This window comes from Peromyscus maniculatus, chromosome 8 (assembly GCF_049852395.1).
Source record: "Peromyscus maniculatus bairdii isolate BWxNUB_F1_BW_parent chromosome 8, HU_Pman_BW_mat_3.1, whole genome shotgun sequence".
NCBI classification, from domain to species: Eukaryota; Metazoa; Chordata; class Mammalia; order Rodentia; family Cricetidae; genus Peromyscus; species Peromyscus maniculatus.
The window spans coordinates 102,919,902-102,946,689 of NC_134859.1; the positions used below are offsets into that span (position 1 = coordinate 102,919,902).

General features: G+C 52.5%; 1 protein-coding gene across 3 annotated transcripts; it reads right to left on the reverse strand.

Moving 5' to 3' along the window:
• Positions 1 to 693: 693 nt before the first annotated feature.
• Hid1 (HID1 domain containing) lies at positions 694 to 21,691 on the reverse strand. 3 transcript variants are annotated; one of them, XM_006997743.4, is made up of 19 exons: positions 21,478 to 21,691; positions 14,245 to 14,394; positions 12,910 to 13,080; positions 12,241 to 12,357; positions 11,557 to 11,663; positions 11,230 to 11,346; positions 9,408 to 9,630; positions 9,180 to 9,236; positions 7,871 to 8,011; positions 7,598 to 7,688; positions 7,232 to 7,383; positions 7,045 to 7,123; positions 5,002 to 5,166; positions 3,662 to 3,889; positions 3,249 to 3,355; positions 2,709 to 2,789; positions 2,061 to 2,152; positions 1,773 to 1,931; positions 694 to 1,519 (listed from the first exon to the last, which is right to left on the reverse strand). In XM_006997743.4, exons 1-19 carry the CDS (start codon positions 21,541 to 21,543, stop codon positions 1,456 to 1,458), a joined length of 2,367 nt encoding a protein of 788 aa, XP_006997805.1. In that variant the 5' UTR covers positions 21,544 to 21,691; the 3' UTR covers positions 694 to 1,455. The 3 variants fall into 3 exon arrangements, with proteins under 3 accessions (XP_006997805.1, XP_006997806.1, XP_076399823.1); XM_006997744.4 differs by having other exon boundaries at positions 12,241 to 12,354; positions 21,478 to 21,690; XM_076543708.1 differs by lacking the exons at positions 12,910 to 13,080; positions 14,245 to 14,394; positions 21,478 to 21,691 and adding an exon at positions 12,644 to 12,887 and having other exon boundaries at positions 12,241 to 12,354.
• Positions 21,692 to 26,788: the final 5,097 nt, after the last annotated feature.

The following is a 26,788-nucleotide window of genomic DNA, read 5'->3' on the forward strand; positions in this document are numbered from 1 at the left end:
AAGAATGGTCCTCTCAAGCAAGACAGTCCTGTTCCTCAGCCAGGAGTGGTCTACACCAGATACTCTCTGTCTGATCCATGGACAGAAGCAGGAAGAGATGAGTCTAGGCTTGTACTGCCCTGACCTCCGCCCTTTGCCAGCACCGTCTCTTGGAACAGAGCCTCAGGGACATTATTGCAACTGGCTCACTATGGGTGGTCACTGCGGCCTCTGCCTGCCCAGTGCCCAGGCCTGCCTGGTCCTCGGAGCCCCTGGGTGGGGCAGGAAGGTGAGCAAGCAGGTAACACCAGCGCTCCATCCATCTCTCTGAGCCCAGAACAAATATGTGCAGGGCGAGGCCCAAAGAGTGTGGCCCTGGCCCTGCAACCAAGGCTCTGCCCTTCCCGGAATCCCCCTGCTCCCAGGAAGCCACACACTGTCAAACCAGGCCCCCTCAACACTGGTCCTGGCTACCTGAGCCCATGCAAAGAACTTAGCCAGGCCTTGGCCTCTCCTGTGTGGGCTTTTACTCTGAGTAGCCATGGCCAAACACTGGGTGACAGAGCCCAATCCTGCAGTCCCACACCCCCTCCATCAGTCATAGGGCGAGAGCCCTCAGGGAGTGAACGCTGGGGTGTAGAGTCCCCAACTGCCCTGAAGATAAGAGCCCCAGCCAGGCACCCCCCACCCCAACTCCAGGCACAGAGGCAGAGCACAGAGAGAGACATTTTATTGTGTAAAGTGGCCGATTGTACAGAGCAAAGATTGTACTGACAGGTGGGGGCAGGGGAGACCTAGAGGCCAGAGCTGGGGATGGTAGAATGTGGTACCCCACCGCCCGGGCAGTGGATAGGGCAGGGGCACTGACATCCTTCGGGCCCCAGCAGTCAGGCAATACCCACCGGCCCGAAGACGGTAACAGTGGACCCTCCATACCCCACTCCAGGTCCCTAAAGCCCACTCGCCAGTCCTGCTTCATAAGCTGCCAGCCCCCAGCCTCCTTGGCCAGCAGCTCAGCCATTCTTTCCCCAAGGGCCCCGGCAGGGAAAGGGCCTAGAACAGTAGTCTCAGGCTAGGTAGCCAGGACTTCCTTCATCATGACCAGGTGCCCCAAGGGACAGCACATGGCTCCTTTTTGGGAAAACCTAATTAGGGCACTGTGACCTGGCAGCCTCCAGGAGCAGCCGCTGGCACAAGGGCAGGTCTTGAAGGAGGAGCTGGCGTGGGCAAGGGCTCTGGTGGGGCTTGCATCTCTGGAGACAAAAGGCTCCTAGGAGAACAGTCTAGAGGGCAGAGGGGCACTTTTTTTTTCTTTCTCCCTGTCATCTCCAGCCACAATGGGCTCCTGAGACCTGCCATCCAGGACCAACCACTGTACTTGCCCTGATAATGGTCCTTTAAAGCTCGGAACAATGGGTTGGGAAGCCTGGGGTCTAGGACCAGCCCTCCTGGCCCTATTCCCTCGGGTCTCCATCCTCACACCCGCTGGATCTCGAACAGCTTCACATCTGTGTCATACCAGACGGGTGGGTCCACATTCCTATAGAGGGAGTGGGCTGTCACCTTCTAGAAGGGGGTACCTCAGAGCAAAAGAGTTAAGTAGCTACAAGACTCCCTGCCCATCCCGATGCCCCCACTCTGGGTGAAGAGTGCCCACCTTCAACCAGATTGGTTGGACATTAGTCCCACTATGGGTGGGAGAAAACCCAGAGCTAAATCCCTGGTGGGCATTCCTCAGGTAGACATCCATATCCACCCCAGGATGTAACTTCCCTACCCCTCACAGGGCCCACCTCAAATAGATGACACCCCACATGTAGGTTCGGAACCACATGGCAGTGCCTGAGTTCGCCTGGTACTTCCGGATAAGGATGGGGTGGGGTACAGGCAGAAGTCCCACTAGGGTACCATGCTGCAGGAACCTCAGAATCTCAGATTCGTCCGTCAGGCCCCTGGAGAAAAAGGTGGGGCCTCCAGCGTGTTTGTGGAGGACCCTGAGGCGTGTGCTCCCCATCACATCCACCCCAAGCCTGGGCCGGCCCCTCTCCAGGACCACCACCCCACCCAGCTTCCGGACTCACTTGTCAATACAGATCTTCTCCACCTGGGGGACCAACACCTGCAGCAGGCGCATGATGGTCTGCAGAGGCAGCTTGGACTTCCAGGACAAGATCTGCGAGAGCCACACCCAGAGCTAAGGGACAAGCTTGACCTTGCCCCAGAGCCACAGGCTCCCCAGGACGGGAAGTGTGACACTTCCAACAGCATGCATGGCCTGCATCAAGCAGGGCCTGTGAAGGGGAACTGTCGCTAATGGGAAGAGCCCAGGCCATGCTGAGCAGTGCCACAGGCCAGCTGCTGTGCCTCGTGCCTTCCGGAAGACCGTCCCCTTTAATCCTCACAATGGCTGGATGGCACGATCATAAGGATGTTTATTATCCCCATCCAGAGCAATCAGTGGGGCTCACAGGAAACACACAGGGAGTGGACGTGATTTGGGGAGGAATAAGCAAGGGTGATTGACAAAGGAATCAGTCCTGGGCAACTGCTGAAAGGTCAGGCAGGAGACGAGGTCACGCAACTGGAAGGACTGTCTCTCAGCCTGGCTCCTAGGCCAAAGGCCTTTGGTCTTCTTACCCTAGTCCTGGGCTGGAACTCTGACAGGCAGACCCTGTTCCATGCCACCCACCCAAACCCCAGTTTCCAGATCCTCCAGCGGTATCCCTCACCCAATCTGATGTTGGGCTCCACTGGCCACTGGCCGATGTGCTGGACAATCGCCGCTGATCTCTCCATGTTTGGCTGGGCTCCTGGTTCCCAGAAAGGAATGGAAGTGACCAGGGGAGGGATGAGGACAGGGTGCAGTCACAGAGCAACTACATGTCTCCTCTGACCCCACTCCAGGGAGACTGGCCGCACCAGAGAGGTGGGTCCAGTCCTGTACCCTTTGCCCTGGACCCAGGGCCCAGCCCAGCCCAACCCAGCTCAGTGACAGGTTTAGGACCAGGGGCTGACAGAGAAGGCAGGGAAAGGCTGGCCCCAGATAAGGCTGATGGATGAGGAGCCCGAAGGTCAAAGGGCTTTGCTGTGATCAGTAAACAAGAGAGAGGTCTAGAGACGGCCTCCTCCCCCAGGACAGCCCTGATTCCCTTGTTCTAATACTGCATCCGCAGAGTGTCCTGGCCTTGCCCGCTCCTGCACTTCGGGGTTCAAGAAGAAAGGCAACAAAGTGATGCTCAACACCATCCTCCAGGGTCCCCAGTACCTACCCCCTCAGACGGGCTGCCTTCTGCAGAGCTTGGCTGGGATTCAGGCTCTAGGGATCTCAAGGTTCCATCCTCTGAAACCTGGGATTTCTCTGTCAGCTTGTCAATGCCTGGGTGGGACACAGCGGGGAGAGGGGACATGCCACAGTGCCCCCTTCTGGCCGCAGAGGTTATGTGCTACCCATTCACGCAGAGGTGCTGTGTCTGCCCTTCCCTCCTAGAGCTTTCCGCTGTGATCCCTGTCTATGTCCCTTCCCTGACCCCCATCAAGCTACCTTCCTAGGCCCACACAATACTTCCACCTCCACATGCTGTGGGATTCCTTTTCCTCAGTTTCCCCCTGAGATCACACCCACTCCCCAACAGTGCCATCTCCAACCAAGACCCACACTCTCCTAGCCTGAAAGCATCCAGACCTGGGGTGGCCACCAGGCTGGTCTTAAGAGTGCCTGGTTCTGCAGGGGCGGCGGGGCGGGACCCCTCCATGGAAGCACCCTCCTGGGAGCCAGTGCGGGACAGGGGCTCCGGTGTCCTCCGCCGCCGCTGAAGGGCCTTGTGGATGGAGGGTGGGTCAGTGGGCAGGTTGGCCAGCTGGTGGAAGACTCCACGCTTTCGGATGATGGCGTAGACCAGGTTGGAATTGCCTGTGGGAGGAACAAGTCCATCCTCACTTTGCTTCGCACCCTGCATCTGGGATGGCTTCCAGGACTAGAGGGCGGTTTGTGAGACAGGAAGAGCTCTTCCCCAGGGATAAGGATAAGGGATAAGGGATAACCCCACTGGTACAGGGTGTACAGAGCAGGACAGGCCCAGCTATATGGGTGTCAGTGGCCACAGTAGATATGGGAGGTACCATCGTCCACCTGCGAGTTCCCACAGCTATCGAGAAGATGCAAAGGCTTCCCAGAGCCCTCAGTGCCCCCATCTACCTCTCTAGTCCTGGGGTGCACCATGCTGCTTTTAGCTTAACCTCCACCCCAGGGCCCTTCTCACATTTCCCTTCCCATGCAATGTTTCTCTGCCGGCCTTACTCTCATTCATCACTCTTACAGACCTCTAAATTTTACTTATTTTGGAAATAGTAATAATTGCTCGTATTTGGGTTGCTAGAGGCTGTGCCGAGTGCTTTTTCTGTGAATTACTAACCCCCCAAAATCTCTAAGAGAGGGCCTTTTTTGTGGTTTGTTTTTTGTTTTGTTTTGTTTTTTGAGACAGGGTTTCTCTATGTAGCCCTGGCTGTCCTGGATCTCACTCTGTAGACCAGGCTGGCCTCGAACTCACAGAGATCCACCTGTCTCTGTCCCCCGAGTGCTGGGACTAAAGGTGTGCACTCTGCAAGAGGGGCTTACAGCAGTATCATCATGAGAATCTTACAGATGAGGGGACCAGGCTCAGAGCCTGACATACTCATGGCCACAGAGCACATGGGCAGCAAGGTCTGGATCGGCACCTGTGGTACTGGTCAGGCACCTGTTGTGACAGCCAGCAGGCTCTTGTCACTTTGAGTTTTCCAGCTACCCAACTCTAAATGAACTCTTTAGGGTCAGGTTGTCATCCTAAAGCCTCCCTCTGTGACTCTATGCTCCATCTGTGAGCTCCAGGAGGGATGAAGAACATTATCTTTGATTCCCCGCTGCATCTCCCTATACCCAGGTACACTGCAGGTGCTTAATAAGTGCACACTGAAGGACCAAGCTAACAGGCAAGGTGCTAGGGCTTCCCCTAAGCTAAGCCAGGGGCTCAGGTCAGGCCTCACCATCAAACTGGTACTGGATAATGTTGTTGAAGACCTCCAGGAGGAAGAAGACCAAATGGTGGTTCTGGGACGCGGAGAAGAGGAACCAGGTGGTGGAGAAGGCCTCCAGCAGGTGTAGCAGCTTGTTGGCAGTCACCATGGACAGGCTCTTGAGGTAGGGCGACACTGTAAGGGGGAGTCAGCTTGTGCTGGGCCAGCCCTAAAAATTCCAGGCCGGGGCAGAACCGCTCACCTCAGCGGATTCCCCCCTGTCCCCAGCTCCCTGCAGAGCCCCCAAAGATGACGAGGCTCCAGTGCCCCCACCACCCCGCACCCTCAGAGGCACACTCAGCTCATTTCTCCCAGGCATCTCCCCAACACAGAGAGGCGAGGGACATGGACAAGGATGTAGATAAAGGAACTAGGGTTTAGAGAGGGCTATAAACTGAGCCCAAGTTCCCCAGCAATAAAATGGCAGGGCAAGAGTGCTAACATGGGATGGGTCAGGATGTCTTTCGGGAGTGACAAGCTGCTGTCATTAGATAGGTATCCCTCATGGACAGCTTTGTGAGGAGGAGTCAGAGAGGAAACCGCACAGCTTGACCTGTGTGTGTCCTTGTCGCCTGCCTTTCCCCTGGCTCCCCCGAAGGCCCCCCCCAGAGGGTGGGAACAGAGACCGTCCTGGTCACAGTGTGTCCTTGTCGCCTGCCTTTCCCCTGGCTCCCCCGAAGGCCCCAGAGGGTGGGAACAGAGACCGTCCTGGTCACACAGCCATTCTCAGAGCTGCCCATGCTCATTGGACACTCAGTTAGGACGTGTAAAATAGAATCAGCGGATCGACGAAGAGAAGGTGCAGGGCTCCCAACCCCACTGGAGGCCTTGGGAGGCACTGTGCCATCCCAGACACTCGAAGCACAAAGCACAGCATGGTCAGCACGTTAGCTAGTTTCTACTGCCACCCTGACACCACTTAGTCACCCGGGAAGAGACTCAACGTGGAATTGTCTAGATCACGTTCACGTGTGGGCACGTCTTGGGGGGGGGGGTCTTAGTTGTTAATTAAGGTGGGAAGAACCACTACGCATGTGGGTGGTGCCATTCCCTAAGCTGGGCCCTGACCAGTTAAGAGTAATGGAAGCCAGCTGCACCGATGCAGCCAGGCAGCAAGCAACCCATCTGCTAGTTTCTCTGCTCCTGGCTGTGGGTGTCATGTGACCAGCTGCTTCAGGTCCTGCCTTGGCTCTCCCTCAATGATGGGCTGTAACCTGGAATTATAAGCCACATAAACTTAAGGGTCTTTGCTAAAGCAACAGGAATATAAACTAGACCTATCGATGAACCACACTGGCCAAAAGACATCCACCAAAGCCATTCTGCCCAGCCGACTGCTACTCACCTTGCTGGACCCCCAACTAGCCTGAGCCCTCCTGCCGCCAATCCCAGGGAGCAGCCCGCAGCCCTTGAAGATGCTGTTGAAATTCCCACACTGTAACTCCACCAGCCCAAACCTTTACTACCCAATAAATAGGCAGCAGTCACATGCCACCATTAAATGTCTGCAATACAGCCAGTCTCCACTGAGATTTCCTGCGTGAACAGAACACACACAAGACTTGGAAGAATGGATATGAAACAGAACATAAACTGTCTCAGTAATTTTTATAGTTTCTTCATATCTAAGAGGTGGTATTTTGAATTTAGGAGATCAGATAGAGTGCATACTATAGCTTTTTAGAAATTGTATTTGTGTGTGCGTGTGTGTGTGTGTGTGCGCGCGCACGCGCGTGCATGCGTGAAGGTCATAGGACAACTTCATGGTGTCAGTTCTCTTCTTCCACTTTTACGCCGACTTGCGTGGCAAGAGCTTTTACCTGCCGAACCATTTCATAGACTCTAAAGCTTTTATCACCTGTCTTGTTGCCCCTTTTATTGTACTAGAAAAATTAGCGGTAACATGCGGCCGGCTATTCCAGGCGATAAAGCCAGGGGCCCGCTTGCTGGTTGGCCTGTGGCCTTGGTGCCACCTGCTGGTGAGCATGGGGAAGTTAGGCTCCAGGCCCCTACCGTTGACCACAATGGTGAGCAGGCAGTCGAAGAGGGGCTGCAGCCGCTGGTGACCACTGGTGATGATTTTGTGGAATACCTATGCAGGGAGGGAGAGGGACCGTGTGAATTACCCACCATCTCCAGACTCGGCCGATAAGAGGATGTCACCCCACGCCCCCAAGGCTGACCACGCACACCCCCTTACCACGATGAGCAAATCTGCATGTGTGCCGGTGAAGACAGGGATGTCCATGGGCACTCGCACTGAGTAGGGCTTGTTCAGTCGTACCCCAAAGTTCCTCTCCCCACTCAGAAGCAGCAGGATGAAGACCCCGATGTGCATCAGGCCCACCCGAGCTGAGGTACACACACAGACGGTGTCATGTGAGCAGGGAGGGGAGGTGGACAACTCAGCAAAGACTCATCTCCAGGGGCTCAAAGGAGCCCCTATGGAAGGTTAGCACACCAGACTGAAGTTTCTGGGAGGCAGGACAGACTGGCTGGAACCACCCCCCCCCCGAACCAAGACCCCGTATCTACCCCCCAGGATCACAGGCCCACCCGGTCATACATTGATCTGCCCGGGCGTCGTTGAGAAAATAGAGGATAGGGACCAGGATATCCAGCACGTCGCTGCTCTTCAGTACAAAGAAGAGGAATTTCTGGGAACGAGAGAGGGGACGAGTGAGCTGGACAGTGAGAAGACTAGCTCTAGCCGCTCTCTCCCACCGAGGCTGGGGAGACCCAGACGCTATGCTAGTCTTGGACTCCGTGAACCCCGCTAAGTGTCCAGCTATGCCCCTCCATGTCTGTTGCCCTTGGGGTGGGCCTGGAGTCCACTAACCTTGTTGAAGTCACAGAGTTTCCAGAAGAGAACGAGCAGTTCCTGGTGGAACTGGATTTTCTTTGTGGAGTTGGGAAGGTAGGTCTGGAGCAGGGGGTTAGACAGCAGCCGGGCTATCCCCTTGAGGATGAACTGGAAGTCCTGGGAGAGCAGAGCAGGGTTCCTTCCAGCCCGGCTGCCTACAGCCTGGATACCCCTGCAAATGTCTCCTCACTCTCCCCAATCTCCCATAACCTTTATCAATCTCCAATCGAGGGGCCGGGTTTGGACATTACTGCTAGCACACTGGAAAGCCGAGCCTCTGCCTTCCCACCAGCAAGTCTGAGGATCCCCTCTGCAAGGCTGCAGCTCCCGGTAACCCCCAGATGGACCCATGAACCGGGCTCCCTGGATTCCTTGTTGACAGGGACTGTCCTTTGCCCTGCCCCCAGCACCCCCATCCTTCCCCCCATCGCACACGAGAAGTACTCCCCAGCTCTCACAGATCTGTCCTTTACCGGGCACCCACCACCAGCTGGGCTATGCTCTACTTTGATCTGGGGTGGGGGGAGGCTGGCTCAGCTACAGTCCCTCACTGTGTATCTGCAGAAGTCAGAGTCCCAGGAACTGTAGCACCTCCCCTCTGCTTGAGTCTGCCTGGACATTAAGGCCACCTCTGAACCCCAACATCACAGCAATACCCCTCCTTTGAGAAGCCTTCTTGGTTACCTGGCCCAGATGGGGCTATGAGTCCTTTGTTGTTGGTTTTTTTCCCTTCTTTCTTTTATTTATTTACTTGTTTTTGTTTTGGTTTTTTGAGACAGGGCTTCTCTGTGTAACAGCTCTGGCTGTCCTGGAACTCACTTTGTAGACCAGGCTGGCCTTGAACTCACAGAGATCTGCCTACCTCTGCCTCCTGAGTGCTAGGATTAAAGATGTGTGCCACTACTCCTGGCTTACTTATTTACTTTTAAAGACAGGGTCTCCTGTAGTCCAGGCTAGCCAAAAATGACTCTGAACTTTTAAACCTCCTGCCTCCACTTCCCAGATGCTGGCTTTACAGTCACGTACCACGACGGCCTGAGTGTGTAATGCTGGAGATTGAAGTCAGGGCTTTGTGCTGTAGGCAAGTGCTCTACCAACTGAGCCACACACCCCCAACTCCCATCAACCCTTTCTGTGCCTCGAAATCTCCCAAGTATTGCCATCACCGCTTTACTTAGGTGAGCACGTTCTTTCATGCAGGGGGACAGGACTCCTCCATGCCCTCAAAGCCACAGCCACTGGAGAAGGTGGGCAGATAGACCTCCTCCAGCTGTGCCTGACTCACCTCCTCACGATGAATGCGGGACAGGTAGTTCACAAACAGGTTCTCAGGCCCTGGAGGCTGCCAAAGGGAGGACCGTGGTGAGCAGACCCTCCACTCTGGTCTGCCTGGGTGGTGGCAGCTGAACCCCCAGGCACACCATGGGGTCCCGCCCGTGGTGTGCCTCTTGCCCAGGGCCTCTGCTTAAGGAGATACCATCTGCCCCCAGCCCTCCCTCCACCCGGTCCTTACATCAGCATCATCCATGGCAGTGCCCGTGGTGGTGCCATCCACAGTGGGGGTGGTGCTGGTGGCACTGTCATGGTCCAAGGTGACGATAAGCACCTGAGCAGCCTCCTCCACCAGGGGCTCGCGGTAGTCGGAGAAGAGCAGGTGGTTGTAGGGGATCCCGTAGCCCACAGGGTCATAGGCACACACGGTGTTGAGGAGCGAGGTGAAGAGAGGCAGTGCGTGTCTGCAGGGGAGAGCAGAGCAGGGCTCAGGGATGCGCCCCTGCGCACACATCTCCGGCCACAGAAGGAGCTGCTGAGCTACTGGGCTCCAGACTGGAACCTGGGAGGCAGAAGTTCGAGCTTGTCCTTTCCTGAGTAGATACGGCCCTCCCTATCCATGCGTGTGACTGGCCCTGACCAGGGCCAGGCTGCGCCAAGAGCAGAGGAATCGATCAGGGTGAGGGGCTCCTTGTGGAGAACATGCTCACACCCTTTTCAGTTCTCAGGGGCTTTAGACAAGGGGTTAGAAGTGCAGGGGAACGCAGCCTCCCCTTAGGGAGCAGAACCCAGTTCCATCCCCGGCTCCCAAGCCACAGGATGACTTGAATCAGAAGGTGTTAGGGTTCAAGATCCTCATCTTACAGGTGAGGAGACTGAGATCCAGCAGTTAAGTGGACAACAAAGGGTGGCAGCTTGCCTGATGCAGCTATGAGAAGAAACTGGCCAGCCTCTGATTGTGACTGGTGTTGAGGGGTCACTTGGGAGCCCTTCACTTTCTGGGAGAAATCCAGCAGGAAGCCAGCAAAACACAGAGGAGGGGAGCCACGCTATTCAGAGATCGGAGTCCAGAAGCAGGAAAGCTACAGGTTTTAGAATGCCCACGCCTGTGCCAGCATTGTGGCCACAGCTGGAGTGTACGCTTCAAACACTGTGTCGCGGTGATGACTGTGTGACACCCACATGTGCTCCTAAGTGTCCCTACATCCCCTGAGTGCCCACCATGGTCCAGACCTCTCCATCCATCAGGGTGGTCCTCAGACCCTCCTCTCCACCCCTGACCCAAAGGACGACCACAGGCCACATGTGGCTGGCACTGAGTACTATTGAGTGGTTGGTCCAGATGAAGCATGCTGGAAGTACAAACTACACACCAGATTTGGGGACAGAGAATGAGAGAAGGAAATGCAAGCGATCTTGATAGAGGGAGGCAGAGGCAGGAGGATCTCTGTGAGTTCGAGGCCAGCCTGGGCTACCAAGTGAGTCCCAGGAAAGGCGCAAAGCTACACAGAGAAATCTTGTCTCGAAAAATCAAAAAAAAAAAAAAAAAAAAGATAGATCCATAAACTCATTACAAACTTAATGCTCACTTTTTAAAATATACTGAGTTAAATAAAATATATAAATTAGTTTTCTTTCTTTTTGCTTTCGATTCAGGGTCTTATGTACCCCAGGCTAGCCTAAAACTCACTAGTAGCCAAGGATGACCCTAAACTTCTTGTTTCTTCTGCTTCCACCTCTAGAGTGCTGGGATTGTAGGTGTGCACCATCACACCCAGGCCATGTGGTGCTGGTGGTCACACCCAGGGCTCCATGCATACTAGGCAAGTACTCTTCACACAAATCCATCAAATTCCTCACATTATATTTCTAATGAACAATGGGATTCCAGATGGATGACCTGGACCTGGGCCACCCAGGGGTCCCCAGGTTTGAAGGCCGTGATGGTTCAAAGGTGTAGCTAAGTTATGGTTTTGTGCCACCAGGGGGCAGCACCTCTCCTCAAATGAAGCCAACCGGGCTGGCACTCCTCTTACTCATAAGTGACTAGCGCAGCCTCTCACCTGTTTTCTGTGGAACAAAAGAACTGAACCCAGGGGTTGGTGCTGCCACTCTCTGGAGATGGGGGCAGGTACATGGCCTCTGAGAAGCATGTCAACAGCAGCTTCAGCAGCTCCATCCTGCAGGAAGGACCAGGAAGGGTACATTAGGACCTGCCTCCCTCTAGGAGGAAGCTGCCAACATTACCCACCACCCTGACCAAGGTCCATGGGGAAAATGACCCCTGTTCCTCCCTGTAAAGCCGAGGCTGGATGATAAATGGGCTGGGTCTTTCGGGAAGACCCTGTGGGCCTCTGAGCTATGCAAAGCCCAGCCAGGGTCCAGCTCACCGGTTCATGTCGTGGATGTAGTTGGGCTGTGGGGAGTGAGCGAAGCCCACACCAGCCTCCCAGATGTATTCACAGCTGTCCAGGGAATGGACATCTTCTGCTGAGTCCTGGGAAGAGGGAGTGATTGCGGGGGGGGGGGGTAACCACAAAATAAATAGCCACGTGAGGCAGGCCCAGACTACCCAAGCTTCCCACTGTCTCTAGTTGCAGCAACATACCCCAGTATTCTCCTAAAGACAGCCCCCACCATGCCCTAGGTCCTCATGTCCGAGGAGAGACGGATTTCTCTGGGAGCTCACTTTTGTACCGTCTTTTGTTGATCATTTTACTTTCTGAGTCCAGTCTGAGGCAGGGAAAGGAGGAAGGAGAAGGTGGGGGGGAATAGGGTGCGGCAAGTTGAGGGGAGAAAGCATTCCTGGTGGAGTCCCTGAGTAAAAAGTCGGGCTTCCTGGTTGCAGCCCTGCACGCTCCCACCTCAGGCAGAGAGGACAATGGGTGCTTGTGCAGGCTGCCTGGGAGGCAGGGTCAGGCCGGACACCAGCTGGCTCCTCTCCAGCTGTGCCACCCCCACCCCACCCAGGATGTGCACACCTAAGAGCCATGCTCCCTGAACCTGCCCTGCTTCTGCACCCTGTCTCTCCTGGCCCCAAGAGCCCAGCACCCCGGGGGGGGGGGGTGTCTCACCACGTTGTTCCTCCGGTGGCTCTGCACGGTGAAGTCTGGGCAGAAGAGCAAGTCGGCGATGGCCAGGAGCAAGGACTCGGCCAAGGGTCGAGCGTTCTCATCTTCCTCTTCACCCTGCTAGGAGAGACACAGGCTGCTCAGTGGAGGCTGGCCAGGGAGAGGTGGCCCCGGGGCGTGGGGGTGCAGGGGACGGGGACCGGGTCCCAGCAGGCAGGCGTGGACAGAGGGAGGAAGAGGAAATGGATTCCTGCTTACCCCAAATCTCCCTTAACCAGAAGAGAGCAGACAGACACAGGAATTAGGGAACAGTGAGGAAATGCCCCCCTCACCAGGGGTGCCGGGCACCAAGCTCAAGTGTCTCAGCCCTCTTGGGAATCATGGGGTCTCAAGCCTTGGCACTTGCCTGGAGATAAGCCCAGAGCAGATGGAGTCTGGGAAACGGCAATATGGTCCCTCTGGACCTTCTAAAGACGTCACTGGGCCTTATCCCTGTACTCCTGCTCCAGGATATAGGGGGCAAAGGCCCCTTGGGAGGAAAACTGAGGGCCGGAAAAGTTGGTACTGGCTCCTCCCCCCTCCGTGGCACCCTACCCCTAATCCCCATCCCACACTTCCTAAAGAGCAAGGGCTCTGCCAGGGTCCTCCCACCCCCTGGCCAGGCCCACAGACCCCTCCACGCCCTGCCCCGGGCACTGTGGACCAGAAGAAGCCCCTCCAGTCGGGGTCCTCGAAGATGTAAGGCAGCACTCGGGTGAGCAGCCGGCTGCAGTTCAGGACGACCTGCTTCTCCTTCTCCGAGTGGCAGCCACTCTCTGCTCCTTGGACCAGTTTCTCCACAGCCTGCGGGGACGGACAGCAAGGAAGGAACATGTGACGTGGCCCTTTGGGTTCAGGCCACCCAGGCTGTAGAGCTAGTTCATGGGTGGTGAGACGTGGTTAAAACTCAAGCCTTTAATCCCAGCACTCAGGAGGCAGAGGCAGGTGGATCTCTGTGAGTTCAAGGCCAGCCTGGTCTACAGAGCGAGTTCCAGGACAGCCAGAGCTGTAACACAAGAAACCCTGTCTCAAAAAACAAACAAAAAACCAACCCAGAGCATCAGAATAGTAAAGTCCAGTTCCCTGGATGACCATGACATCATCTGTGGCATCCCTTCCTTGAAGAGTGTGTACCCACACTTAGGTACATCTTATTTTCTTCTGAGGGCCTCTTTTTCTCCTAATCCTTTTGTTTAACCCTATTTTTAAAATAAATAAATAAATAAATAAATAAATAAATAAATAAATAAATAAATAAATAACTTTTTTAAAAATTAAAAAAAAAAAGACAGGGGCTGGAGAGATGGCTCTGAAGTTAAGAATGTGTGTTGTTTAACCAGATACAGTGGCACAAACCTCTAAGCACGGGGCCCAGGAGGCAGAGGCAGAGGCAGGTGGCTCTCTCTGAGTTCAAGGCCAGCCTGGTCTACAGAGTGAGTTCTAGAACAGCCAGGGCTGCACAGAGAAACCCTGCCTCAACAAAACAAAACAAACCCCACTTGTCCTTGCAGAGGACCCAAGTTCAGTTCCCAGTACCTCCATGGTGGCTCACAACCATTCATTACTCCAGTTCCAGGGGATCCAATTCCTTCCTTTGCTCTTCACAGGCATCACGCATGCATACAAAACATATACATACATGCAGGCAAAACACTCACACACATAAATAAATCTAAAATTTTTTTTAAATTTTGCAATAGAGAAAATAACAACAGCATCATACGGGGAAAGCGAAGTGAGCTAGTGTGTGGAAAGAGCCACCCAAGGCGAGAAAAAAAAAAAAAAACGCTCCTAGTGGCCATGGCTACTTTCCCCTCAATCCTACCGAGGAGAGCTTGATGCAAAGAGACTGTTCCTCCAGGACCTGGGATGAGATGCTCCGAATGTGTGCCCTGCCCTGCTGCAGACAGGGCCACTCACCACGCTGGGGAGCGGGGACGCAGCAGTGAGGGGCCAGACAGCCCTTACCTTGTAGCACAAAGTGGCCAGGTTAGAGGGTGACTCCTCCCGCACAGCCCGGATCTCTGCTGCTGGCACCAGCGCAAAGACATCTTGCACCGAGGTGGCCGTGTCTGCCCAGAACTGGTCCCAGAAAGCATCATCGGTGGCTTCCACGGGCTGCAGGGGAATCCAGTGTTCAGAGTTACACAACTCCTTCCCGACGGTCACCCACAAACCCTGGCAGGGAGACCATAGCCACTACCCTGCATCCCAGCCAGCACCCAGGAGCCTCCCAATCTGGATGAAAGGCTTATTCAGATGCCACAAGACAGGGTCAGAAGTGAGACAGATGTGCATGGCCAAGGGGGTCAGCTAGGCACTAAAGCCAATTGAGTCCCCAAGGTCTGTGTCTCCCCAGCAAAGTCCCCATGCTCCTCTGAAAGAGAAACCGACATCCTCGGCAGGCCATATCCCAAGGCCACAGCAGGAGGTCAAGTGTCTAGGGTCTAGACCAGGGCTTTCCCCAACGGAAGATATCGAAGGGTCTATGCACCCGTATACCGTCACCAACGCTGTCTTCTCTCTCTCAACCTTTCCCAGCACATCCACCAAGCACCAACCCCAGTGAGCTCACTGACCCCTCCCCACAGCACCCACTGCTGGCCCACGCTGCGGGTCCAGTCACTTTCTGGGAGCTCCAGCCTCCAAAGCTACCTCTCTTGGTGCTGTTTGTACACTGTCCCCCACGCCACACACCAAAGTAAATGGCCAAAGTCACATACAGGCCTTTGGGGTCCCCACCGCCTGCCAAATCAAGTCTATACATCAGCTCAACTCTGTTGATAGAGTGCTTGTGTAGTGTGCACAAAGCCCTGGAATGGATTTCCAGCACTGCACATTAAAACTGGTGGTGAGGGCCTGTAATCCCAGAGCTTGGGAAGATTAGAAGTTCAAAGTCATCCTCAACTACATTGTGAGTGAGTTCAAGGACAGTCTGAAATTCAATTACCATGTCTCAAAACAGCACACACACACACACACACACACACACACACACACACACACACACACACACACACACACACACAAGCCAGGCAGTGGTGCACTGGACAGGCAGAGGCAGGCAGATCTCTTTGAGTTCAAGGCCAGCTAGAGCTACCCAGAGGAAACCAAACCAAATCTTTTGCTCAGGCTGTCCCCATTTCCCAGCATAAGCTTCTCATTTCAACAGTAATTACAAAGTCCTACCAGTTTGGGGCTTGAGAGACAGCTCAGCTGATAGAGTTTGCCACCAACCCTGATGACCTGAGTATTGAACTCAGGATCAATACTTATCAAAAGGAGTAAACCAACTCCTACAAATTGTCCTCTGACAGCCACACATGTGACTTTGCACAAATGTAAACCTTCTTCATACACACATACACATACACATACACACACACACACACACACACACACACACACACACACACACAGGTTTTTTGTTTGTTTGTTTGTTTGTTTGTTTGTTTGTTTGTTTTAACAGGCCGGGTGTAGTGGCCACACACCTTTAATTCCAGCAGGAGGGAGGCAGAGGCAGGCATATCTCTGTGAGTTTGAGGCCAGCCTGGTCTACATAGAGTTCCAGGATTCCAGGATAGCCAGAGCTATATAGTAAGACCCTATCTCAAAAACAAACAAATAAACAAAATCCCAAAGGTCCTATTGAGACAAGCCTTAAAAAATATATATGCTCATGGGAGCTGGAGAGATTACGAGGGCTCAGAGGTTAAGAGTGCATGCTATTCTTCCATGGGATTCAGGTTTTGTTCCCTATAACTCCAGTTCCAGGGGATCTGATGTCCTCTTCGGGCCTCTGTAGGCACATGCACATTTGTGGCACACACACACAAAGAAATACACATAACTGTGGTGGTATTGTATTCCCCGAAATATTGTACATGCTAATAAACTTATCTGCGTGAAAGAACAGAACAGCCATAGATACAGAGGCCAGAAAATGGTGGCACTCACACCTTTAATCCTAGCATTTCAGAGGCAGAAATCCCTCTGGATCTCTGTGAGTTCAAGGCCATATTGGAAACAGCCAGGCATGGTTGACACACGCCTTTAATGCCAGAAAGTGAGCCTTTAATCCCAGGGAGTGATGATAGAAAGCAGAAAGGTATATAAAGCATGAAGACCAGAAACTAGAAGCATTTGGCTGGTTAAGCTTTCAGGCTTTCGAGCAGCACAGTTCAGCTGAGAGCCATTGGGATGAGGACACAGAAGCTTCCAGTCTGAGGAAACAGGATCAGCTGAGGAACTGTCGAGGTGAGGAAGCTGTGGTTTGTTCTGCTTCTCTGATCTTCCAGCATTCACCCCAATACCTGTCCTCAGGTTTGATTTTATTAATAAGACTCTTTAAGATTCATGCTACACATAACTAAAAATAAAAATTTTAAATATAAACTTGTGGTCTTTGAATCATATAGACAGTCCCACAAGTAAATGACCAAGGCAACCAGTTTAGATGATAAATTTCATTTATAGAACGTCCGCCGTCCGCCCTCCGCCCCATGCTGGATAGTTTTATGTCAGCTTGATGCAGACTGGGATCATTTGACAGGAGGGAATCCCAATTAAGAAAATGCCGGCCGGGCGTTGGTGGCGCATGCCTTTAATCCCAGCACTCGGGAGGCAGAGGCAGGCGGATCTCTGTGAGTTCGAGGCCAGCCTGGGCTACCAAATGAGTCCCAGGAAAGGCGCAAAGCTACACAGAGAAACCCTGTCTCAAAAAACAAAAAACAAAAACAAAAACAAAAAAAAAGAAAGAAAGAAAATGCCTCCAGCTGGGCATAGTGGTGCACACCTTTAATTTCAGCACTTGGCAGGCAGAGGCAGGCAGATCTCTGAGTTCAAGACCAGCCTGATCTACATAGTGACTTCCAGGACAGCCAGAGAAACCTTACCTTAAATAAATAAATAAACAGAAAAAAAGAGAGAAAGAAAGAAAATTCCTCCATAAGATCAGGTTGTAGGCAGGCCTGGAGGACATTTTCTTAATTAGTGACTGATGAGGGAGGGTCTAGCCCAGCTATCACTAGGCTGGTGGTCCTAGTTCTATAAGAAAGCAGGCTGAGCAAGCCATGGGGAGCAAGCCAGTAAGCAGCACCCCTCCATGGCCTCCGCATCAGCTCCGGCCTCCATGTTCGTGCCCTGTTTGAGTTCCTGTCCTGACTTTCTTTGATAATGAACTGTGATGTGGAAACATCAGCCACACAAGCCCTTCCCTCCTCAGGTTGCTTTGGTCATGGTGTTTCATCCCTAGGTACAGGCCCGCTCCCACCTGGGGACCTCCAGCCCCAATCTCCACTCATCACCTTTTTTGTTTTGTTTTGTTGTTTTTCCAGACATGGTTTCTCTGTGTAGCCCTGGCTGTCATGGGACTCACTCTGTAAACCAGGCTGCCCTCTTACAGAGATCCACCTGCCTCTGCCTCCCGAGTGCTGGGATTCAAGGCCTGTGTCATCACCACCTGGCCAAATCATCCCATTCTTGACTCGGGTCTAGATGGGCTTGCCCCAGCCCGGCAGCCCTTTGTCCCTGATCTTGCCGTTGAGGCAGATGGCAGGTGTGCTGAAGTTGTCATGAATCCTGACAAGGCTGAGTGCCAGGGGGCTGCCCAAACCCAAGGCTGGGACTGCACGCTTCACCAAAGTGCCCACTCCCTGAACAAAAATCCCCCCACTCCACTCTGGGGAGTCCTAGGGTAACTTGTGGCTGCAGCCTCAGTCCCAGAACTGGTAGAACAAGTTAGCTGGAGGTAAACAAAGGCCAAGGGAGAGGCCCTGGAGCTCGGGTTTGCTGGACCTCAGCTCCACAGTCATCTGATATGTATGGGGGGTGGGGAGGGCCAGAGCTGGGGACCCCAGTCCTAGAGGCCTGGAGCCAGAGTGGAGTGGGAAGTCATCCTCAAAAGGCCTGTGGAGCTCCCCTCACAGGGAGCATGTCTGGAAATCTGTCACCTCTGATACTCAGCCCACCTCCCGGGTAGTCACCACCCTTAAAGGGGCAAAAGCCCAGCTGAGCACAGATGGACCTGATCTCTGACCTAGTTCATTAGGCAAGCATCACGGACTGAAATCCAAATTCGACTTAAGAGGGGCCTTAGAGGTCAAATCTAGAAGCAGAGGGGAAACACTTCAGAAAGAAGCTATTATCTTCCTGCCCACCCCAACCTTTTTCATGTAGCCAGGGCTAGCCTGGAATTCTCTGTGTAGACCAGGCTGGCCTTACAACCATAACCCTCCAGCCTCAACCTCCCAAGTGCTGGGATTACACTACACCTGTCTGGAAATCAAACCTTCACACCTTCACGTCCCCCACTCCCTCTCATAATGGAGACTGAACACGGGATCTCAGGATTCTTCATCTCAGCTTGCAACCTCCTCCCCTGATCCCACTGTGCCTTAGGCATTTGCATAGGCTGAGGGAACCAGATGTAGCTTTTAAAAATCAGTTTATTTTTTATTTATGAGTATCTCTCTCTCTCTCTCTCTCTCTCTCTCTCTCTCTCTCTCTCTCTCTCTCTCTCTCTGTGTGTGTGTGTGTGTGTGTGTGTGTGTGTGTGTGTGTGTGTGTGCATGCACACATATGAGGGTGCTCACAGAGGCCAGAAGAAGGTGTTGGCTCTCCCAGAGCTGGAGTCATAGGCAGTTGTGAACCACCGGATGTGGGTGCTGGGAACCACTCTTCATGTGAAAGGGTATCAAGCTCTCTTAACCACTGAGCCATCTCCCCAGCCCCCAAGCTGTGGCTTTAACAGTCTCCTTCTAGGGTGGGGTGGGAAGGGGGCAAAACCAGCTGTGATCTAGCCTGAGGAGGATGATCTGTCCTGACAGGTGATCAAAGTGTTCTAAGCACACACTTGCTTGCATGTGAACACACGCCTATCAGCTCTTACCCTGGCCTGCAGCAGAGCATCCTCCAATAGGCAGGATGGAGCAGTGGCGGGAGTAGGGGGGTAAGGGGAGTGGACCTCTGATCCTGTAATGCCCCACTCTGGGGCCCCAGCCAAATAAGGAGACAGGAAACACAGCCAATGTTGCCGGCCTCAGGGTCAGGGTCAAGCCCGGCCCAGGACTGGCCACCAGGGCAGGAAGAAAACAGGATGCAAGGCAGGAAGGCAGGGAAGGCTGACCTGCAAGTGCTCAGGCCCAGCTACAGGAGAGAGTCCACTGTCTACTGCCCAAAGCACAGCCTCTGAGGGCCTGGAAGTGTGGGCGTCCTGTGATCAGCACACCTGAAGCACCTTGGGAATACTGAGTGAAGGTCCAGGAAGACCATCTCAGATCCTTGAATCCCAGCTGCCCACCGCTGATCACTACAGGGTCCAAGGCTTTGGCCCCCTCCCACCTGTGAGAGTCCCATGCTTATGAAAAGACCCACTGGGCTGGTGAGATGGCTCAGCAGGGAAGGCTCTTGGTAAAGGCACTTTATGCTTGCTGGCATGCAAGGCTAACAACCTAAATTCAATCCTTAGGATCCACCTGGGGGAAGAAGAGAGCTGACTCCCACAGGTCGGCTTCTAACCCCCACACATATACCATGGTGCACATGTATATACACCTACACACACACACACCAAAAATAAATAAATAATATAAATTGAAAAGGGGGAGGGGGAGGGGTGGGGGAGGAAGAAGAGGGAGGGGGGAGAGGGAGGGGAAGAGAGAAGTACCCCAGATTGGGTCTCCAGCATACTCTAGGCCCCGGTCCCAGCAAGTGACTGTCTTCAGCTAAGGAGGACAGACCATCTCAGCCAGGAAAAGAGAGATGGATGTAGTACTCAGGGGCAGGGGGTGCCAAAGCAGGTCACTGCCCACCTTCCTTCACCTCAGTTCACCCTGCTCCCAAAAGACCTGCTGAGCCCACCACACCTTCCAGCAGGCATTAAACGCGGGAGACACCATCCCCCTCCCCGTCGCCCCACACCATCCTTTTCTGCTGCCCACAGACCCAGAGTCTCATCTCTGAGGTTCTGGAACAAGTCGTGGGGAGCAAAGAGAAGTTCTGGTTTTTATCAAGTGCCTCTCAGCTGGAAATGGGCTCTCTAGATAGAAGGCTGGCATTTCTTTTTTCAGACCCTGACCTTTCCAATGGTGAGTAGCGGAGTGTGGGAGTAGAGGTCTGCCCTCTGAGGCTATGACTGCCTGGCTGTGGGAAGACGGCTCTCCTGATCCCACTCCAACTGGCCAAGAACAATATAGAGCTCTGAGAACAGCAGGATGGGGGGAGGGCTCCAGATGGCAGGTGGTCCAGAGCCCTTTGACAGTCAGGGCCCCGAGAGGCATGGCTGGGTATCTCTATGATTATAGTAGCCTGGTTCCGGGGAGGGCAAAGAAGGAGCCTTGCTGGGTCAAGAGGTGTGTGCTGGAGATAGGAGGAGGCTTCTGTGACACTTGTGGACTCAGGGGGGAATGTGGGAAGCATGGACTGGGATGGAGGTACCTATGGCTCCCTCTCCAACAGACTAAAGACAATTTGGGAGTCCCTCCTCATGCCCGAACCCGGAATCCCCATTTCGGGTACCAGAAAGCACAGCCAATCAGCTCCACCAGGCCTGGAGAAGCCCCTGGAGCATCCCTAGCTGGAAAGCTGGTTTCCCTAGGCCTGAGGACAGCTCCTCTTACCCGGCTGCCGCTGCCTGCCACTCTAGGAGCTCCCAGGAAGACCTGGGCCTTCCCTGCCCGCAGGCATCTACCAGGGCCCAGAGAGGCCGCCGCTGCCACCGCACACCAGCTGTTTTCCCCGACCCTAGCAGGCGCCGGCCCGGCTTTGTTTGCATTGAGTCAGCCCGGGTTGTGCGTCCGGGACCGTGGGCACCGAGGGCAGGGAGGAGAGCAGAGCGATGGATGGGTAGGTGGGAGCGGGAAGAGGCTGCCTATGTGAGGTTGCCGGCACTGGGGGGCGGGACAGGGGGCGGATAGCGTTGTCGCCGCCGGCTTCAGGAGTAGGCACACGTCAGCCTAAGGTGGCAGCAGCAGTGCCCGGGAGAGTGTTCCCAGGGGAGAGGAGGCTTAGGGTGGGCTCCCAGAGGTAGAGATGGAGCCCTGAGGTACAGAGGGAAGATCGCGTTCGGGTGCTGGTCTCAGCATCCCCCTCTGGACAAGCCGGTCACCCTACGCTCCAGTGAGCCAAGTTCACCCCAGCCCCCGTCACTGCCCTGCCCCCAAGCCGGGCAGGTGGATGAAGAGGCTGGGCCCCCGCGCGCACCTGCGTCTTGGTGGTCAGCTGGATCACAGCCTTCCGGAAGTTCAGCTTGGAGTCTGCGGACCCCATGTCGATGGAGCCCGCTCCGGCCCAGCCCCGGGTTCCGACTCTGGCGCGGACTCCGGCTCCGGTTCCAGCTCCAGCACCGCGGCCCCAGCTGCTCTCGGAGGAGCAGAGCTGCGAACCCCGCCCGCCGCCGGCGTCGGCCCCGCCCCTTGTGGCCCCGCCCCTAGATCCGCCCCCACGAGGCCCCGCCTCTGCACCTGCCGTTCAAGCCTCTGGAGATGAGGTCCAGAGTTCTCTGTGGAACCCAACTCCCCCGGGTTCCTTCGGCCCTTCGTACTACAACCGAGTGCTGTCCCTATTCCATCGCCCCCTTCTGTCCTTCAGTCCCCGAGACCGAAATCCTCCTAGCATCTCATCCCCTGACTCCACTTTCACTCTGTCCGGGGCCTGCAGTTTCTCCTCCAGCCACTCTGACTTTCCTGCTTCCATATTACTACTATTATTGTTGGTGTTTGAGCATTTGTTTTTTGGATTTTCTTTTCTTTTTTCTTTTTGGTTGTTATTGTTGTTGTGGTTTCTCTTTCTGACCTGTCCATCCTTGACCCAGCCCTGCAGTTACTCTAACCACAGCTGCAGGTTTAGCCCTTGCGTGTGTGGAAGAAGAGGCTGACTTAATGTCTCTGCTCCAGGAAGGCAGCTCAGCACCTAGCTGACAGTGAAAGAGCCCTCGGGTCTTGACCCCTCTCTAGTCCGATGGCTTTCCTGGGAACTCCTTGGCGTGCAGAGGAGTTGGTATACAACACCGTGTCCCTGTAGACCACAGCACAGAACCTGTTCTTAGGAGAAGAAAGGAGTTACCCATGGTATAGCCCAGTACACTTTGTTTTGAGAGTTTTATCTTAGGCTGGCCTCAAACTCACTGTTCCTGATTATGAACTTTTAATCTTATTTCCCAAGTGCCAGGATCACAGGCGAGCAGGCCATCCTTGGTTTTATGAGGTGCTGTAGATTGAACCCAGGGCTTTGTCAAGCACTCTAATTATTAAATTAAGAATAACAGCTAGATACATAATAATTGTTGCATGAATCTTAAAAGGTCTTATTAATGAAAATAAACCTGGAGCAACATATTGGGGTAAATATTGAAAGATCAGAGAAGCAGAACAAGCCACAGCCACCTCACCTTGCCAATTCCTCAGCTGATCCTGTTTCCTCAGACTGGAAGCCTCTGAGTCCTCATCCAGAATGAGTTCTCAGCTGGACTGTGCTACTTAAAAGCCTAAAAGCTTAACCAGCTTCTAGTTCCTCATCTTCGTGCCTTAAATACATTTCTGCTTCCTGCCATCACTTCCTGGGATTAAAGGCATATGTCACCATGCCTGGCTGTTTCCAGTGTGACCTTGAACTCACAGAGATCTCTGCCTCTGGAATTCTAGGATTAAAGGCATGTGTGCCAACATTTTCTGGTCTCTATATCTAGTGGCTGTTCTGTTCTCTGACCCCAGATAAGTTTATTAGGGTGCACAATATTGTGGGGAACACAATATTACCACATTTCCCCTTTTTTGTCTAAAATTTAAAAAAGCTTATAACTAATATAAGAAAAACTATATCCAATAAGTATATACAATATATGCAGTCAAGAATTACATTAACGAATGTCTAGTCCATTAACATTTGACAGATTCAGACAAAAAAAAACCTTCATTATATATATTAACAATGTCCAGTCCAGTAACATTTGATAAACTCAGACAAAAAAATTCATTACTTATCCTATGTAAAACAAGTGGTTCCTTTTTTAAAGTAGATTCAATAATTGACATTTTATCTTATATTCATATTCTCTCTTTTTCATAATAGATTCAATAATGTACTTTTTGTCATTTTTATATCTTTCCCTTTTTCTTTTTAGAGTAGATTCAATGATCTACCCATTTATCCTATTATTTCTTTATCTTCTTTCTCAGAGCTTCTTGGAATTCTGGATACTTCAAAACAAGGCAACTTTATCGCAAACAAGAATCCTGAAGTTGGAGCAGGTATGGAGGCAGGGACAGGGGGGCACAGTGTCACCTCTTCACAGAGCAGGCCACAGCACTGGGTAGCTCTAGCTTTTCTTCAAGGGTGTGTTATCCTTGCCCTGAACAAAATCCTGGGCATGCCCTAGTGCTTTTTTTTTTTTTTGTCACTTCAAAATAATAAATAATTTATTAGAAAAAAAAAAACAAACATATTACCTAGCCAGGTATGGTAGCAAAGGTCATTATTCCCAGCACACAAAAGGTGGAGGCAGGTGGATCTCCTTGAGTTCAAAGTTATCCTGTTCAACATAGTTGGCTTCAGGCCAGCCAGCGCTACATAAAGAGACCCTGTCTCAAACAAACAAACAAACAAAAAATACCTGGGGACATTCCACAGCACTCAGCAGCAATGCCACCACCCTGTGGGCTTGTCAGAGACTCCCAATCGGACTGTCAAGTTTTGATTTTCCAGCTTGTCCTGAGCTAGTAGGAAAGTACTCTGCCTCTGTGGCTTAGTTGGTTAGTGGGATCAGCTATTAACTGATTAACTGAAAGATTATTTTTTGTTTGTGTTTATTTGGAGACAGGGTTTCAGCTCAGGCTGGCCTGGGACTCCTTATGTACCTGAGACTGGCCTTGAATTTCTGATCGTCCTGATTCTACCCCCTGCATGTTGGATTCAATGTGTGCTGCCCTTCCTGACTAAAATATACTACATTACCATTTATAGACTTTCTGGAAACGGTGGAGCCGTGGGAGCAGAAAACAAACCAGTAGTTGTTGTGAGCTAGATGTGGGATGAGTGGACTAAGAAAGGTAATGAGGGAACTTTGTGGGGCAGTGAAAACCTTCGGTTTGATTGTTCTCATAACCGTATGCCTCAAGAGAGTGAGTTTTACTGTATGTAAATTGTACCTCAATAAACTTGACTTTAAAAAGGAAGGGCAATGAACATGGGATATAGCTTAGTTGGTAGACTGCTTGCTTAGCATGCAGGAGATCCTGGGTTCCATTCCCAGCCCTACAAAAATTAAAGAAAAATAAAGGCTGTTGCAGCAAAGAAATTAACTCAACACACTAGTCTCTCTACTATTGATTACATGTAAAGTTTTTACAGTAAACATTTTAAGAAAATAATCTGTGTGTGTACACATACCATTAGTAAATAAAATAGCACTTTTGAACACTTACAGAAATCACTCTTTCCTTATTAATGTGACAATCTTCCAGAAGGTCTTGGCTATGAGAAAGTGTGTTATGTACGTTTTTTTGCCCAGGATAAAAGACTCGTTTGTCTATGGCTCCAGTGGCCCTCTCTGGAGTCCTTTCTCCAAGTTCAACCATCATCCATCCCCCAGATGCTAGGTGCCAGCTGCCATTGAAGGGGCTAGGACCCAAGCTATGCATGTTTCTGCTGCTGAGGGAACAAGACACAAAGCGCAATGATGTGAGCCAGAGAGCTATGACATGGTAAGCAAATGTCTGCCCAGAGGCCCTGGTGGAAATAAGTAAGGAAAAACTGGACGGAGGAGAGGATGATTGAGTGTGTTAGTAAGAGCCCCGCTGGAAACAGATGGAAGGCAGGGTACTCAAAGGGTGCTCAAGGGCCTGTTCACAGGGACGCGTTATGGGGTCATAATGGGTCACTGAGACCCCTAAGGGGCAGGGGAAGAAATAGTTTCCAGCACCCAAGGAAAGGGAGCCCACCATAGGAAAATTCCAACAGAAGCTGTAGTCTCCCAGAAGAGAACGAGAAGCGAATGGACACCCCACTTCACTCCTCTTTTGCTCCCAACTTCCTGTCAATCAGGTGAACCCACAGAAAGCAGAGGGCTAAGAGAACCATTGATGGAGCCCAGGAAAGCTCAGCCATCCAGATATGGAACAAAGTGGAAGAGACAGGAGGAAATCTACAGAGGCAAGTGGAAAATTTTCAGCACCCAGCTGTTAGGGAGAGCAAGCAAAAGGAAGGCCTGGAGCACAGAGAGCCTGGTATACACATCCAGAGACCTGGTTGTCGGGGAAAGGGAGAGAGTGATGAGAGATAACATTTGAGATATCCCAGGAGCAGACTATAGAGAGCTACATACAACCTGATAAGCTTTAATTTTATTGTACAACCAATAAAAAGCCTTTGAAGTAGAGAAATGATGTCACCAGATGGCATTAGGTCTTAGCGAATTGTCCTGGCTGAGGCAGGAGGAATAAAGTGACCTGCACGCTGAGAGTAAGTAGGGAGGGGAGTTGATAGGGCTGAGCCAGAGTGGCAGGAAGGACGGAGGTGAAGAGTGCATTTGGAATGTGATGGGCATTTTAAAGGAGCATTTCCACAAAACAACTTCCCCACCAAATGGCATAAAACAATGCCCATTTTTCCGTCTCCTAAATTTCCCTGGGTTAGAGATTTAATTGGGATGTGGAGGGTCTCCACTCCACAGCCTGGGTCCCAGCTGGGACGACTGGAATGCTGGAGCAGGTTATCTCTGAACAGCTGGGGGATGGAACCACCTGGGAACTTCTACATTCACACATCCAGGCTGGGGCTAGGAGAATGCCCAAGGCTGGGCTCAGCTGAGTCTAAAGATAAAACACTGGCATGTGGGGCTGAAGAGATGGCTTAGTGGTTAAGAGTGCACCCGTGTCCAGCAGCGCACACACACACACACACACACACACACACACACAGCCTGTAGTTCCAGCTCCAGGAGATCCAACACCCTCTTCCAGGCTACATACACAGCATACACTCACACAGAGACACACATAAATAAAATAATTTTTAAAATATACTGACATGTGGCCTTGCCTTGTGACTTGGGCCCCTGCAGCAAGGACACTGAGCTGAAAAAAGACACCTCAAAGGTGTGTATGACAAGAGGGTGTTCCCAAAGAACAGAGGAAGATACAAGGCCCATTAGGACCAACCCTGGGAAATAATACACAAAATTACTGTGCCATGCTGCGCTGCATAGATCAATAGTCACAGCCCACTGGATTCAAAGGAAGGGAACCCGGAGCCTACCTCTCTATGGAGGGGCAACAAATTTAGCACCATACAAATGAATTAATCATCTAATTGCTCCAATCTGGTCCTCTTGTCAAAGTTAAATAGGTCAAAGATTCACGAAGTTCACCAGGGCAGGCCTCTTCCAGGCGTAAGCTCTGGGAGCTGGAGGGGCTGGTGAGTAGGACACCATGTACTCAGAAGTCAGACCAATCATCCATCCTCCAGCAGGGAAAAAGGAAGTAGCCAAGTTGCGGGTGACCTTGGTCCTAATCCTGCC